General features: G+C 33.4%; 1 protein-coding gene across 1 annotated transcript in view; it reads right to left on the reverse strand.

Moving 5' to 3' along the window:
• Positions 1–17,598, reverse strand: part of LOC114335425 (immediate early response 3-interacting protein 1-like) — a 73,951-nt gene that overhangs the window by 11,958 nt on the left and 44,395 nt on the right. Inside the window, exon 3 of the mRNA XM_028285664.2 lies at positions 15,426–15,536. Within this exon, the coding sequence (XP_028141465.1) occupies positions 15,426–15,536 (111 nt within the window). The remainder of the gene's footprint in view (positions 1–15,425; positions 15,537–17,598) is intronic.

A 17,598-nucleotide genomic window follows, 5' to 3' on the forward strand; every position in this document is an offset into this window, starting at 1 on the left:
GTAAACATTTGCTATATTTTGTTCAGACCATTTGTCTTATTTTTTATAGCACCCAATTCAAAATAATATGTTTTCATTATTGTACATTTATGATGAGTTCTAACAAAACCTACACGAAAGTGTAGGGGCTAGAACTAAGTCATTTTGAATTTATGCAAAAAATTTTCTATAATTTTTTTTTTCGAAAACTCAATACTTTTTGAGTTATTCCTGGTTGAAAATTGACCATTTTCATTGAAACATAACACCTTTTCAAACGGTCTTTTGCGAATACCATAAAAACTATGCATCTAACTAAAAAAAATTATATAAAACATTTTTGTAGCTCATAAAATAACAAAGAGATTCTTTCCTTTATGAATCTTCTAGTTATAACACAAAAAGAGATATGGTAAGTGAAAAAAACTTGTTTTCTTGGTGCATGCTCAAATCAGTGTATTTAACTTGAAATAACAGAGAAACGGTCGATTTTAGGTGTATAATGCTTCCAATAACTTTTATTGTGCTTGAAAAGACCTTTAAAATAAGCAATATTAAATGTCGATTACATTCAAACTATGCTAGTTAAACTGTAAAAAATTTGATGACTAACGTATCTTAAGAAAAAAATGAGAAGTTTATTTAACCCCTCATCCACAAGAATTTAAATGCATCGTTTTCCTTCTACAATACATTTAACTATAGTGTTTTTTATGTTCAAAAAGTTGGGCGGGTTTAAAATGAATGGTTTTTGAAACAAATAAGATCAAATTATTGAGCGCATTTTTAAATTTTCTTAAAAATCTTCCTTTTTCTCCATGTAACTCGAAAATGATAAGAGATGCCATACAAAAATGAAGGTTTCTTCTAGATAAACATTTTGATTTTATTTTTGAAGTTATACTTCTTTACCGGCGATAGAGGGTAAATTTTTATATGGGAAAACCTAGCGACCGGGCGCATGCGCATTATAACTTTGTTCTGATTGGATGTTCAAATGACATGTCAAAAATTATTCATTATGGCGACTGTGGCACAGCTGTAGTTAGATTATTTATGGTTGTTGCGTTTTAAAATTTGTGTGAAAGGAAACAACAAACAAAAGTTAGTTAATAGTTAGACTGCCTTTTAAAATAGTATTCATATACCTATATTTTTGGACTTTTGGACTATTTTGGACAAGGAAAACTCATTCTAATTTGGTAAGTAGTTTTTATTATAATCATATTGTAATTATACATTTGGATTAGGTTGAAATACATACATTTATTTTCTCAAGAATGCGGATTTTAGAGAGAAATCCCAAATTAGGTTCGATTTTTATTTTTAAATTATGATTTTTTGGCGTAGATTTATTTATCTAGTAGGTACCTATGTAATGCTTTGATTTACATACTTAATTTGATTACCAACAAAAGTTCTACCAATCTTCATCTAATATATTGTTTTCTTACTGTTTTGTTATATTTTTATATTTTCTTCCACAAAATTTAACCTACATAATTCAATTTTCAAAACAAGTGTCAAACAGTAAAACGTTCAGTTACCGTATTTTTCCACATGATAAGTAATGTCGGATTGGACGAGTGAGTCTACGTTTCGATTACGAGTCAAAGCGGCAAGCATTCAAGGGTTCAATTCCCGATGCAAGTTTTATTTTTTTATTTTTTTATACATGTTATGATTGTAAGTATATTTGTTATATAATTTTTTTTTTCAGAAAATGCGTATTTAAAATTTTTGCCAACAATTATTATCGTTCAGAAATCATTTTTTCTTTGTGGCATTTTTCAATGTGTTTGTGTGCGTTTTATTCTTTTATTTTTTAAATTTTTGGTATTGTCTAAAAAATCACATAATATGTAGTAGAAGTATAACTTCTTACGTGCGTACAAAGTACACACACATTCTTGTTTATAAAAGTATCTCTTATCATTTTTAAGTTATATGGAGAAAAAGAAGATTTTTAAGAAAATTTAAATATGCGCTCTATACTTTGATCTTATTTTTTTTTTCAAAAACCATTCATTTTAAACCCGCTCAACTTTTTGAACATAAAAATGACACTGTAGTAAAATGTATTGTAGAAGGAAAACGATGCAATTAAATTCTTGTGGGTGAGGGGTTAAATATACTTCTCAATTTTTTTCTTACAATTCGTTAGTCTTCAATTTTTTGCAGCATATCTCGCTTAGTTTGAATGTAATCGACATTTAATATTGCTTATTTCAAAGAACTTTTCAAGCACAATAAAAGGTGTTGGTAGCATTATATACATAAAATCGACCGTTTCTCTGTTATTTCAAGTTGAATACACTGCTTTGAGCATGCACCAAAAAAACAAACTCATTTTACCTACCATATCTCTTTTTGTGTTATAACTAGAAGATTGAAGAAGGAACGAATTTCTTTGTTATTTTACGAGCTACAAAAATGTTTTATATAATTTTTTTAGTTAGACGCACTGTTTTTAAGGTATTCGCAAAAAACCGTTCAAAAAGGTGTTGTATTTCAATGAAAATGGCCAATTTTCAACCACGAATAACTCAAAAAGTATTGAGTTTTCGAAAAAAAATTATAGATCAGTTTTTGCTTAGAATTGGGTTTTCTAGCAACTTCCGTAGTTATTTAACCAAAAAATTTTCCACCCCCAAAAAGGGATGGGAACCGTCCCCGGTGGGAAAGACAAAAACACATCGGCATAGGGTATACTTTGAATAAGGAGATATTTTCAGGCTATTCCTAAAATTTCATTAAAATCCATGCAGTAGGATAGAATTCGGAGGTAATAACCTGTTCTTGCTCTCATTGACTGCCCTATAAGTAGGAAAGGAGTGCAGGCTGAATATGTGAGAGTGGTGCAAGACATGTATGAGGGGGTAACAATTAGAGCGAATGCAGGTTAAACGGGAAATTTGGAGTTTTCTCGTGCAGTGAAAATATCGTGGTATTGGAGGTCAATAGATATTCACATTCAAAGAAATTCCTCAAAAGGAAACAGAAAAGTCATCAAACTAGGAGAAAGTTGATAGAAATTCCGAAAGTATAATTCTGTACTGAAAAGTAAAAAAGCCTTGGTCAAAAATATCGATTTTGACTAAGTTTTGTACTCTAAAAAACTGATATAACGCGATGGATGCTTAGTTAAAATTTTTAGTACGTTACATAAATCGATAAAAAATAATGCTCGATAGAAATTTTCATGTTTATTTTGAAACTATTATAAATTCAACTAAGCACTAAAAATCGCTTTTTTAAGGGGAAATACGCAAAATGTCGCCTGTCAAAATTTTAAATGTATTATTTTTTCGAATCATGAGAAAACTCTAAGGATTTTTTAAAAATTTAAACGCAAAATGAAAGATCACGTTATTACCGAGGGCCGAAAGTCCCTTAGAATAAATAAAAAGTTCCTTTTGAATAAAATACATTCGGAAATTAGAAAGATTACCCATGAGCGATCTTATTAAACAAATATTTTCTATGTTCCAGAAAGTAATGAACCAGTACCATTATTAAAAGAACAGTAGTTTATATAATTATTACATGTTCTTGCTCTGGCCAATTTTTTTTGTGGCACGGTTACAGGAAAATACAGCGTGTTTTATATGTTGATTCAAGAGTAATCTTTCATTATTCCTACTGTATTTGCAATTAAAAATCACAATAAATTTTCTCTTTTATTTTCACCCCTGTAACTGATAAAAACAGAAGTTTTCAGGGACTTTCGGCCATCAGTAATAATGTAATCTTTTATTAAATTTTTTCAAAAATATTTATTGGTTTTCTGAGGATTCGAAAAAAAATAAATACATTTAAAACACATTGAAAGTTTTGACAGGCGACATTTTGCGCCTTGATACAAAACTTAGTCAAAATCGATATTTTTTATTTAAGACCTTTTTACTTATCAGTACAAAATTGATATATGGGTTAGATTAAATTTTACAGAAAAAAATACAATTCATATTAAATAGATCAACTTAAAAACACTATAGTTTTAATTAATACTTTGTTTCTCAGTGTAACTCAAATTTCCTACGGTTTTGAACGAATTCCTCATTACTTTTCTTAGTGTAGTGTGAAGTAGTATCCCTACCATTCTCCGACCGATATTTCTCCCCCCTGAATATCAAAGGAGCCGACAGGTGCTTTCGCTTGGATGGAGTATTCTTTGCTTATTGGCTCCGTGTGTCTCCCCTCTACTTACAGTCACATGACACGCTGTCAGATTTTGTAAGGACGTTTTAACATTGAGTCTTATGGGATTATTTTGTTAAACTTGAATATTTTATTTTGTAGTGATAATAACCGAATACAATTGTTAGAATTCATTAGTTATTAATTTATACTGTAATTTATAGTGCAACAAAAATATTTTCTTTTTCGTTAATAAAGATTTATTGACATAAACTGCGATAGTGAGGTTATGTATACAAAATCAAACTGATAATCAATATTGGAAAGTGAAGAATTTATATCAGATTAAGTGCGTTTTTATTTTCTGTTTATATTAATACATAGTATCACTAGCGTGACACGGCATTTTTTTTAAATATCTCATTTAAACATACACAAAGCGTCCTTATAAAATTTCAAAAAACCGCCACCATGAGCAGGTCGGTCGATTATGCTTTGACACTTTGTTAACGCTCGGAGCGAATACGAAGTTCGCAAGTACATTACAAATGGATACCACATCCGTCAAAACAGCTCAAGCAGTAGCATTATTGAGAGAAGACCTGAGCCAGAGGGCCATGGCAAATCGACTAAATTTAAGCCAATCAGCTGTGTCCCGAGTGTATCGTCGGTACCAAGATACTGGTGAGTAGGTCCGTCGACTAGGAAGGGGCCGTGAACAAATAACGAAAACCTTGAGAAATCGACATTTGACTGGTTCTAATCTCAAAGGTGAGGAGACGCACTACAGAAAACAATACATGAATTGATAACAAAGATATGGTCAAATAAACAGCTACCAGCGGAGTGGTATTAATGTACCATTACATAAAAAAGGAAATCAGTTAGAATGTGGAAACTACCGTGGAATCACGCTGCTGAATGCAGCATACAAAATAATGTCCAACGTCATTTATGAAAGACTTAGACCATACGCTGAAAAAATAGTTGGCAAATAACAAAGTGGCTTCTGTAGACAGAAGTCAACAATAGACCAGATATTTGTTCTGCGACAGATCCTCGAAAAAACAAGTGAATATGACATCGACACACATCATCTCTTCATAGACTTCGAAAGCGCATATGACAATATAAACCGAGAATTCTTAATAAAAGCAATGAAAGAATTTAATATACCAACACAACTAATAGAACTGATAAAAGAATCTCTAAAAGTAGAAAGTTAAATCCGGATACAAAACGAACTAACGGAAACAATAGACGTGAAAAAGGGACTACGCCAGGGAGACGCTCTATCATGCATCTTGTTCAACATCGTACTCGAGAAAATGATAAGGGACACAACAGTCAATACTCGAGGAACAATCATTAATAAAAGCGTGTAAATACTAGCATTTGCAGATGATGTTGACATAATCGCAAGATCAAGAAGAGAAATGATAGAGGCATTCAATCAAATAGAACGAGCTGCACAAAATAGTGGCCTTAAAATCAATCAGAACAAAACAAAATATATGCAGGTAAGTAAAAAAGCAGAAATAAGGCAGCCGCAAAATATAACAATAGGAGAATACAACATTGAGGGGGTAAAAAACTTTACATACTTGGGATTCCTAGTCACATCTGATAATAACGTTGCGGAAGAAGTGAAGAGGCGAATATTTATTGCCAATAAAAGTTACCATGGCTTAATTCGGCAACTAAGATCAGATAACGTTGCAAGAAAAACAAAATGCCAAATATACAAAACCTTAATAAGACCGGTACTCACATACGGCTCAGAAACCTGGACACTCACTAAAAGAGAGGAAACATTGCTAGCCACCTTTGAAAGAAAAATTTTGCGACACATATATAAGGGCACAAAAGAAAACGAAATTTGGCGAAGAAGGTACGCTGAACTAACTTTGAACTATACAAAATATACCAGGATCCGGATACCATAACATTCATTAAAATAGGACAGCTGCGTTGGATGGGACATGTAGAAAGAATGGAAGAAGGCGAAATACCAAACAAAATATTCAAACAGATGCCAGTAGGAAAAAGAACAAGAGGAAGGCCGAAGCTGAGATATTTAGAACAAATAGAAAATGATATAATAACCTTAAAAATAAAAAACTGGAGAAAAAAAGCACGAAACAGATCAGAATGGAGAAGAATCCTGGAACAGGCCAAGACCCAGAAAGGGTTGTCGAGCCAGTGATAATGATGAATCTCAAAGATGAACTTGGAGAGGCCCGAAGTGTGGTTGCCAGCGTTTGGACAGTCAAAAGGAGACAGAAGGCAGCCGACCTGACACCAAAAAGGGCAGCTATGGTCCTTTTCATAGGCATTTTTCAGTGCGTCACAAATGATAGAAAAAAAGGTAAGCCCGTGATAAAACACATTTATAACATTTATTCTAACATGACATTTTAGTTAAATCTGACAGTTGTCACATTTTATTTGCAATTTGGCATAAAAACAAATCAGTTGTGTTTATTGCATTTATAAAATGGTATTTTCTTTGATTTGTATAGTCTTATAAATTGTACAGATTATATTCGTAGGTATATTATATAATTCGTAAATAATTTTTTTCGCTTATAGCGCCATCTATCGACAACTAGAATAAATGTTATAAATGTCTGTAATCAAGGACGTGCCTTTTTTCTATCACATACAATTTAATGCGTTAGAAAGAAATCGAAAAACTGTGACTCACTGAAAGATGCCTATGAGAAAAAGTATACACGTTCCAAGCTAACTGCAGCCAAGAAGTTAAGGTGATTAGAATTTGCTCGCGAACATCTCGATTGGGACGACTATCAATAGAGTAAGAGTAAGGTATTATTCTCCGATAAAAGCAGCATCTGCATACACGGCAACGACAAGAGGCGTCGAGTCTATAGAAGGTCAGGAAAGCGATTTGCTCGATGGTGTATAGAGTAACTGTATCACATGGAGGTTCTTGTATTCAAGAAAATGGTATTCTAATTCAAGCGGTAAAAAAATTTCGTGTTTATCTACTCGGAATCAAATTTAAAATAGTTACGGATTGTTCCACATTTACGAAGACGATGAGTAAAAAGAATTTAACCACCAGAGTTGCTAGGTGGGCATTACTACTAGAATACTAGAAGATTATCGATACGAGCTGGAACACATAAAGGGGACTAGGATGGCTCATGTGGACGCGTTAAGTCGATACCCGATGGTAATGGTAATAAATGAGACAACAGTATACAGGAAGCAGAATTCATTGAAATAATAATAAATGCTCAAGAAGCTGATGACCACATTTAAGCAATAAAGAAAATATTAGCTACGGAATCATACGAGGACTTTTTTTATAAAAAAACAATATATTCTGTTTAAATATGAAGACGGCAAGGAAGTGTTAGTCATTCCGAAAAGAATGCAAACAGAAGTAATTAGAAACACGAGGTAGGACATTTTGCTGTAACAAAAACACAAGATTTGATTCGAAGAGATTTTTACATTACTTCAATGTACGATGGGTGTACCTCAAGGCTCAATACTGGGGCCTTTATTTCTCATTATATTTGTAAGTGACCTAAACACGTTTTGTTCAATGCCAGATAAAATTGTTCAGTATGCTGATGATACCAATATTCTCATGTCTCACAGTGAACCCATACAACTGGTGGAAAATACCAATGTTGCGTCTGCTGAATTTAGCACATATATTATAAAAATAATGGACTCAAGCTCAACGTAACAAAAACACATTCTATGCGTTTCTTGCCAAAAAGCTTAACACCAAATTGTGACTTTTATTTACATGTGGATGGCAAATCAGTAGAAATTTATAATACGACATTTTTGGGGCTAACCCTAGATCATAAACTTACATGGGAAACTCACGTAAATCATGTATATCAGCAAAGTTAAGTACATATGTAGCTATATAATGCGTAATTTAAGAGAAGCTGTCTCATTTGATATAGCGAATGATTTACTTTAGTTTAGTCCAGTCTGTACTTCAGTATGGCTTAATATTTTGGGGTTGCTCATCTCATTTTGAACGGGCATTTATAGCTCAAAAGAAAGTTTTAAGAAGTATGTATGGCGTTCCATTTTCGGATAATTACAAGCCACTATTTAAGAAGTCTAATATTTTAACACTACCTAGCCTTTTAATTTTCCAATTAATATTGCACATTGAGGAAAACAAGCTCAAGTTTGATAGAAATGAGGACATTCACTCACATGATACTAGAGGTAAATCAAATTTTCGACAACCTTTTTCTAGATTAGGTGTATCCCAACATGCACCTGAATATATTGGAATAAAATGTTACAATAAAATAGTCAATATATTAACTCTCAGTAATTCTTCACATAAAGGTTTTCGCCAAATTGTGTACTCATTTTTAATGGACAACACATTCTACAGTATTGATAGATTTTTTAACATTTTTGCAACAATAGTTTTAAATTTTTATTTGTAACTTTTACTTCTTATTTATTTTATTGTAATCACTGTTTTATTTTAATCATGTGTATTTTTACTATATATTGTACTAAAATTTTGACTAGTCCGATAAGATTTATACATTTTTTTTGTAAGAATTGTGTAAACTTTGTTGATGAATAAATTCTATCTATCTGGGAGTTTACTTGGATGCAGGACTGTGTTGGAAAGCTCATACACGGTCCCTTGTTGCTAAGTTAGGAACTACAACTTTTCTGATTAGAAGACTTTCTGAGTGTGTATCTCAGTTCACTTTACAACAGGCCTATTTTGCACTGTGTCATTCACACATCAGCTATGCAATTTTGGCATGGGGTCACAGTGCTGGAGCCAAAGATGTCTTTCGTATTCAGAGAAGAATAGTAAGGATAATTGCTGGCCTGTCCTATCAGAAAGAATGTCGGCAAGCATTTGTTGCACTGCACATACTAACTCTGCCTTCGCTATTTATTCTTGAGAGTCTTGTTCATGTGAAACAAAATATAGATTGTCATCAAAGACATGAGGATGTACACCGATATGAAACCAGAAATAAGCATGCCTTAATACTGCCCTACACTAGGCTCCAAAGAAGTAGAGACGGGCCAAACTCTTATGGTGTAACATTCTACAACAAGTTGCCTACTGAAATTACTGAATTGCCAACTTTACAGTTTAGAAAACAACTAAAGAATTTTCTCATAAGTCAAGCATTTTACAGCAGTGATGAATTTTTAAATTTTAACTTTATTGTTTGGAACTGGGTTGTGAATTGGTGAATTATACTTTGTTTATTCTTAGGAGCCCAGAAAGTGTTTGTCTTAATTGATGTAAGTATTATTTCATATTATGCCTTGTGTTTTTATACTTGTATTTTATATCTTGTGTTTTTATATTTGTATTTTATATCTGTGAACCAAAGTTGTACACTATTTTTTGACGTATGTAAGTATTTGGTATTATTTTTTGAGAGTAAATTAATGTAAGACCAAATACTTACGATGTCGGGATAGTATCACAGGGTTTTTCCTGGTTTTCCCTTGTGATTTACTATGAAGTCTCTAACGCGAGAATTTTACTGTCGTTGCATTTGGTTGTCTTTTTAAAGACAGATCACGTGCTATAATTTTTTATGACGGATATTCTTGAGTTGGGGTTGATTTCATGTAATCGAATGAACTATCTTTCAGTAAGTCGTCCCAGGAACGCAACTCATAAATATTGGCAATATCATTTTAAAGTCTTCTACTTTAAAATGTATAATATATGTCTGAATTGCCAATATAAATGAGTGAGATTAAATAAATTATTAGAAGAATTTTTTTGCTTAGCAACAACACTTTGGTTTATTTTAGTAATATTTTGTATTTTGACAACGGCACCCGATTTGGGCGTCGAAACGTTAATAAAATTATTTTTTTCATTTTAATTGTGGCTTATTTCCCATATAAATAATTAATCGTATGTAAGTACTTTTGTATATTAACATGAATAAATGACTTGACTTGACTATCTATCGATCATTCCAAATATTGGAGAAACAAATCGAGCACTGTATAAGAAATTGCGTTAAATGTATATTTGGAAGCAAGAAAGAAGGCAAAAAGCCTTTGCAAACGTTTCATGTTGACCATTTAAAAACCTTAAGCGACGACTAACAAAAACTGTAATCACATTCTGGTGATTATTGACGATTTTTCGAAATTCGCATGGTTTTACATATAAAAAACAACGAAGGCGAAAGAAATTGTAGAATACATCAAGAAGAAGAGACATCAAAAGGATTTCTGCAATCTGCTCCGTATAATATCTGACAGAGATAGGTACCGCATTTACAGTGAAGGTATTCGAATACTATTGCGAAAGTGAAGATATAAAACATGTAAAAATTACAACAGGCGTACCAAGAAGCAATGGACAAGTAGAACGCATCAATAGAACGTTAATTCCAGTATTAACTAAACTCAGTCTAAAGGAACCAACAAAGTGGTATAAACACATTCATAAGTCGCAACAGTTCTTTAATGCAACTTGTCAAAGAAGCATACATTCTACGCCGTTAGAAGTACTGTTCGGAACTAAGATGAAGAATAAAGAAGATCTGAGGATGAAGGAAATTACAGAACAGGAGATAACAATTTGATGAAGATTGAGAGATGCTAAGAAACGAGAGTCGTCAGTTATACCTCGTTTTTTAAATAGGAGGAGTAATTCAAATTTACCGGACCGTAATGCTTGTTTGTAATTGGTCCAACTACTCCAGGCTCCAAGTTTACTCCACTAAATTATAAAAATTTGTCACTATTGACGTTTATCAATTGACACTAATGACAATTAAAATTCATAGGTTAATTAAGTTATATCAGCAATTTTTTTGTTTTTGCCATATTTCTTTAATTTTTAGATTTTTAGTCTACGTTTATTTAAAAAACAGTTGTTTTTAGAACTTTCTAGTGACATATTAGTATAATATAATATTTATGGATTACCATCGAAGACTTACATCCATCCATCCATCCAATAGCACTACAGCCCAAATCGAGCCTTGGCCTCCTTCAACAAGCTTCTCCAATCATTTCGATTTACCGCTGTTCTTTTCCATGAACGCGTTCCCAGGAAGTTCCTGGCATCCTCATCGACTTCGTCTTCCCATCTCTTTTTAGGTCTTCCAACAGGTCTTTTTCCCTGCATTCTTGCATTCAGCAATTTTCTGGAGATTCTATTCTCATTCACGCGGGCCACGTGCCCTGCCCACCGTAATCTCTGCAGTTTAGTGTATTGTGCTAGAGTTGGTCGAAGACTGACATGATCAACCAAAAAAGAAGATGGATCTGGTTATTTTTTTTAGTGGCATTATTGGGTGTCAATATGTCGTTTAAGTTAACTCCTCCTATTTAAAAAATGAACCCTAGTCAAAATTCAACAGGAAAATAGACGCAGATATGATCTACGAGAAAAGAGCCGAGGATATATAAAACGGGAGACATAGTGGCAATCAAGAGAACACCATCCCACCAGAGACAATCCCATGGGACCAACGTGGCAGGGAACATGTTAATTTAGTAATATTTTGTATTTTGGTATATAAGAAAACATCTGAGGTGGAAGTTGAAACGTCAATAAAATTATTTTAGTTAAATTGTTTAATAGTTAAATTGTGAGTTATTTCCTAGTTAGAATAGTAAATTACATAAATGCCACAAAGAAATAGCTTCAAAACAATAAATAAAAATGTTTCCATGTCGACCCCTGCGTAAAATAACGTTGTAACTAACATTTTTGGCGATTTTGAGTTACAGTGTTTTTCTTGTACAACTTCTACAAATACAACAGAACGTTTTCGCTCACTAAAAAGAGCATCATCAGTGTTCTTGCAAGCTTTACATGCTAAGTCACCAAAAATACAGCAATCAATTGACATGAAAGTCAATCAAAGATGAAAGTCAACTTCACCGTTCTTAATGTGAAGACATAGAATTTTTACATAACAACACCTAAGCTTCGTGGAAAGTCATATACAGTGGAACCTCGATTATCCGTCTCTCCATTAACTGTCACCTCTATTAACCGTCAGGGTCCGTACATAAGTTGTATTGACTACAGAAGTAAACAATGAGTCAAAAATTCATTTTGTTTGAGCAATGCGATAAGTCGATAAGCCAAATGAATTTCGCTGAAATGTACAGTTTTGCTATCACCATATTTTAAGGCTGAATTAACTGTTTTGTTTTCGTGGCCTAAAGATGACATAAAAGAATGGTTAATTTGTGATGAGGACGCAAAAAGCTATCCATTGTTGACAGATGATGAAATCATTGAAATGACAACAGAGGCGGAGGAAGCAGATTCAGAAGCTAACACAGACTAGAGCTGACAAATTGATTAGATTGTACAAACACAAATCTCTCTTATATGTATTGTCAAACAAAACATTCAAATAAAATTTGAAAGCTGTACTATGAATTTTTATTTTTTTTAATGTTCTGTTAACCGTATTTTCGATTATCCATCATACCCTTGGTCACGTACCCTGACGGATAATCGAGGTTCCACTTAGGGCAGATTCTTAGGGATTTTCTCCATCCTTTTGATTTAATATTTAACAATCTAATGTGAGATAGGAGGGGACATGCAACGAACAGGGAAAAAAGAATTTCTAAATAAGTTGGACAATATTAATAAATGAGTTTTAAGTAGTATAAATAGGATTAGGAGTAAAAATGATAAGAACAAAATAGAAAATGACTATAGAGATTACGAAGCAGAGGAGCAAGCTGGCTTTAGAGCTGGGCGGTCCACAGTAGACCACCTGTACTCTATTACGCAAGTTATTGAGAAAAAAAACAGCCGTCAATAAAGAAGTTCACCTGGTATACGTAGACTTACAAAAAGCATATGACAGTGTGCCCCTCAGCAAACTATGGTCAACCCTACATCAAACCAACATTAAACATGGTTTTTTCAAAGCAGTCCAAAGTCTGTATAATGGAACGACTGCAAAAATTAAAACTGGATCAAGGATGTCTGAGAGATTTAAGGTCACGAAAGGATTGAAGCAGGTATGTTGTATTTCGCCTACCCTTTTTAAAATTTATCTGGAACAAGCACTCAAGCTATGGAAAAGAAAATGTAATGGTACGGGAATCCCTCTCAATGACGACACAACACTATACACTTTATGTTTCGCTGATGACCAAATTCTGATTGCTCAAGATCATGACGACTTAAGTTACATGACGCGGAAGCTAATAGAAGAATATAACAAATGGGGTCTCGAAGTCAACATTAAGAAAACTGAAGCCATGTGTATTGGAGGAACAAAGCAGTCCATTACATTAGACGATGGGGTAGAAATTAAACACTGCGATGAATACAAGTACCTGGGCATGAAGATAACTCAAGATGGAACACTCGATGCTGCTATAAAAGACAGAAACATACAGGGTAGAAAAGCCATATCAATGATGAACGGCATTCTGTGGGACCAGACAATATCTAAAGCGAACAAACAGCTCATATACAATAGCATACTTAAAAGTATAATCACATATGGCAGTGAAGTTTGGCCACTGAAACAAAGAGTGCAGAAAATGTTACTAGTAACAGAAATGGACTTTTGGAGAAGAGCAGCAGGCAAATCAAGAAGAGATCGGATACCGAACGAGAGAATACGAGAAATAATGGGAGTAACACATACAATAATTGATGACATAAAAACAAAACAACTGGTATGGTACGGCCATGTACAGAGAATGCCAGATGACAGGATCCCTAAACAGATTTTGGCATGGACACCACAAGGGAGAAGAAAAAGAGGAAGGCCGAGAAGAAGCTGGAGGGAGGGAATTGAAAAAGAACTAGAGGAAAGAGAAATCCCTCCAGGTCTATGGTTAAACAGAGAAGAATGGCGGTTAGGAGTCGGAGGGCGTCTGAGAACGCTGTAAACCGATAGTAGTAGTAGTAGTAAAAATGATAAATACTGTATTAATAATATTACTGGTGATGGGAATATAGGTAGTAAGTATAACAACCATGGGCGCCCATACCCATGGGCAGGGAGGGCCGTGGCACCCCTAGCTTTTCGGGTGCTTTAAACTATATATGGTTATCCAAAGTATACAAAATATAATGTGCAACATTTTCACGTCTGCCCCCCCCCCTGAAAATTTTTATATGGGCGCCGGTGATAACAACAATACGGGCAATATGATGAGTGAAGGAAATATTGGGAATGGGTATATAAATAGTAATGAAGGTAGGGAAAAATTAAATATAAGTATTATAAATAAACACAGTAACGAAACAAATAGCAGATATAATGATAATACAAAAACCAGGGAGCAGGAAATCAACGATAATACTAGTAATGGAGAAGAAGAAAACGGTAATGAGGAAATACATCATAACGAGACAAATCATATAGGAATAGCGACATGGAATGTGACATCTCTGAGAGGCAAGGAAATAGAAGCTACAGAAGAAATGGAAAAAATGGATGTACAAATATTGGGAATAAGCGAAACAAAAAAGATAGGCAGAGGACATATAAGACAAAATGGGATAAATTAAGCAATGAGACTATTAGGAGAGTGGCCAACCAAGAACCAATAATGAATAAACTAAAAAAGAGACAAATTAATTGGTATGGGCATTTGATGAGAATGCAACCCAACAGAATTACGAGAAGAGTCCACGATGCAAGGAACATTGTTGAAAGAAAAAGAGGCAGACCAAGAAAAAAATGGATACAGCAAATAGTAGAGGCGGGAAAAGTGAAAGGAAAATCATTCGAGGAATTAAAAATAATGGCAGAAAACAGAAAAGAATGGAAGAGATGGGTGAATGTAAATTAAAATAGCGATCCCAAATCCGACACCCTGATAGGGTACAAGGAAGGGGAGAAAGAAAGAAAGAATGTGAGATATTTAGTTGATATTTAAATGGTTTTAACCGATGTATTTTTGGTGGCTTAGCATGTAAAGCTTGCAAGAACACTGAAGATGCTCTTTTTAGAGAGCGAAAACGTTCTGTTGTATTTGTAGCCCTCTTTGGGGATTTTAAAATAAATATACCATTTATTAAGAAAATTTTTCATGAAATTTTTTTGTAATTAATGTTATACAGCCAGCTACAAGAAATTGTTCCTTATGGATTTATATAATTACTTACTTCTTACACTGAAAAAATGTCAGATGCATATAAAAAAGAAATCAAATAAATTGGTATCTTTTTTATCATTTCTGAAGAATATCATAAATTCTGGTTACGATATTCTTTGCAGGGGTCGATGTAATTTCAGCGTAATTGGACTACCCACATCCCACATATACTTCATAATTGAACTTACTTCTAGCTACTGTCCTAATTGAATGGAAGAGAGTGTAAATTTGTGACTTTGTTGAGGGATTTTCACCAAACCCTTGAATATTGGCTCCTCCTGTTCGGGAACTCCAGCCAACTGTAAAACAAAATTAAATATGATGTCAGTAATGCAATGGTAATGAAAGTTCATATAATCAAAAATAAAAAGAAATATACCATAAGTTTAGTTTTCAATTAGAAATAGGTGACCTGAGAATAAGTTGCATTGCCACTGTAGAATCGACAAATGACTGAATAAATCCGTGCACACAGATTTTAGGCATTTCTGTATACAGGCAGCTGAGGTATTTATTTATAGCCATCACTGTGCCAAAAACAGGTAAAAAAACATGTTATAGAGGTGTTATAGTTCAATAGGAATTTCATGTGACACCTCATTATAAGCCAAACCTCGTAATATCCGTGTTTGTTATAGAGAGAGTATACTGTATAACATAGTCAAATACAAATCGTTGATTGGGAAGAATAGTATGATAAGTCAAAAATAGTTCATTTTTAGTTTATATCAACAAACTACTCAGAATGAATGGATCTATTATGGAGAAAAGTATTGTAAGTGCAGTTTAAACGACAAGCACTAGAGAGCTCTGTGACCAAGTATGGCATCTCCCACTTCCACACAACCGGTGTGGAGAAGACTCGGGTAACTCAGTTGTCTACAGTTCGTGCTAAGCTTAGGTCATTTTTATTTAATCAATACTATTATAAGTCAAAATATTAACACTGCTTGCATCTTATTAGTGAATATTTTTGGAGCAAGAGAATTACATTTCAAAATATCATACTCTTCTTTAACAGGTAAGCATTTATTTTTATTATAATTTTGGTCAGTATGATGATTACAAATAATATGATACTCTTGAATAAAATAAGTACACCTGTGGGCATTTTATTTTTATTTCATTTTGAGTTAACATAGTGTTGAATATAATTTTGCTCTAAGTATAACGTGGTATTTTTAGTTAACATTGTCTTCAACATAATTTCACTCAAATCCAAGAAATTATTTCGTTTTATCATTCTATTCCTTAAAATATTTTTTTCTTACTAGATACTTAATAACGCATTTTTTTTCACATACGCAGGAGAAAAAATTCGTGTTTGCAAATCCTTCTTTATGGCAACTCTTTGCATTAACTCTCAAGTAATTGAGACCATTTTACGCAAACAAAATAATGAAGTAAATGGAATAATACAGGCAGATAATCGAGGTAGACATGAAAAACATAGTGTTCCTGAGGAGTTGAAAGAAGAAGTGCGTAGTCATATTCGATCTATTCCTTGAATGGAGAGCCACTACTGCCGATCTCAATCAAAGAAAGAATACATTGAAGGAGGAAAAACTATTGCCGACCTGCACAGAGATTATGAGCAGCGTTGTAAAGAACTCGGGAAACCTAACGTAAACTACTTGATGTACTCCAATATATTCAAAGGAGAGTTTAATTTATCTTTTTTTTATTCCAAAAAAAAAGATAAGTGTGATTTTTGCCAGGGTTTTATTAATGCCTCCGAGGTAGAAAAACAAGAACTTCAGGAACAGTACAATAACCATATTGAAGACAAAGAACTGGCAAGAAAAGAGAAGGACATGGATAAAAATTCTCCGGATAAAATTGACGCTGTTTATGAAATGCAGGCAGCATTGCCATGTCCACAAGGGGACTCGTCTTCTTTTTAATATGTATCAAAACTAAGTGTGTATAATTTAACATTGTACGAGCTTAAAAGTACAGACGAAATGTGCTTTATATGGCACGAAGGTTTTGCTCACAGAGGTGCAAATGAAGTGGGTTCGTGCGTTTGGAATTATTTAAAGTCTGTGAACGACAAAAATAGTGAAATGATAGATGTTGTATTTTATACTGACAACTGCTTCGGACAAAATAAGAACCGCTTCGTATTTGCTTTATACATTTATGGAGTTTCTATTCTGGAAAATATTAGGTCCATCACCCATAAATTTTTAATTAGTGGTCGTACTTAGAACGAGGGAGACCACATTCATTCTGTTATTAGAACGTTCAATTTATAGAACATATAGTGTTATAGAACGTTTACGTACCAGATAAATATGTAACATTGGTTAGACAAGCAAAGAAGCATCGAAATCCATTCAACGTACATGAAATGGGTCA

Source organism: Diabrotica virgifera, chromosome 7, assembly GCF_917563875.1.
Source record: "Diabrotica virgifera virgifera chromosome 7, PGI_DIABVI_V3a".
Classification (NCBI taxonomy): domain Eukaryota; kingdom Metazoa; phylum Arthropoda; class Insecta; order Coleoptera; family Chrysomelidae; genus Diabrotica; species Diabrotica virgifera.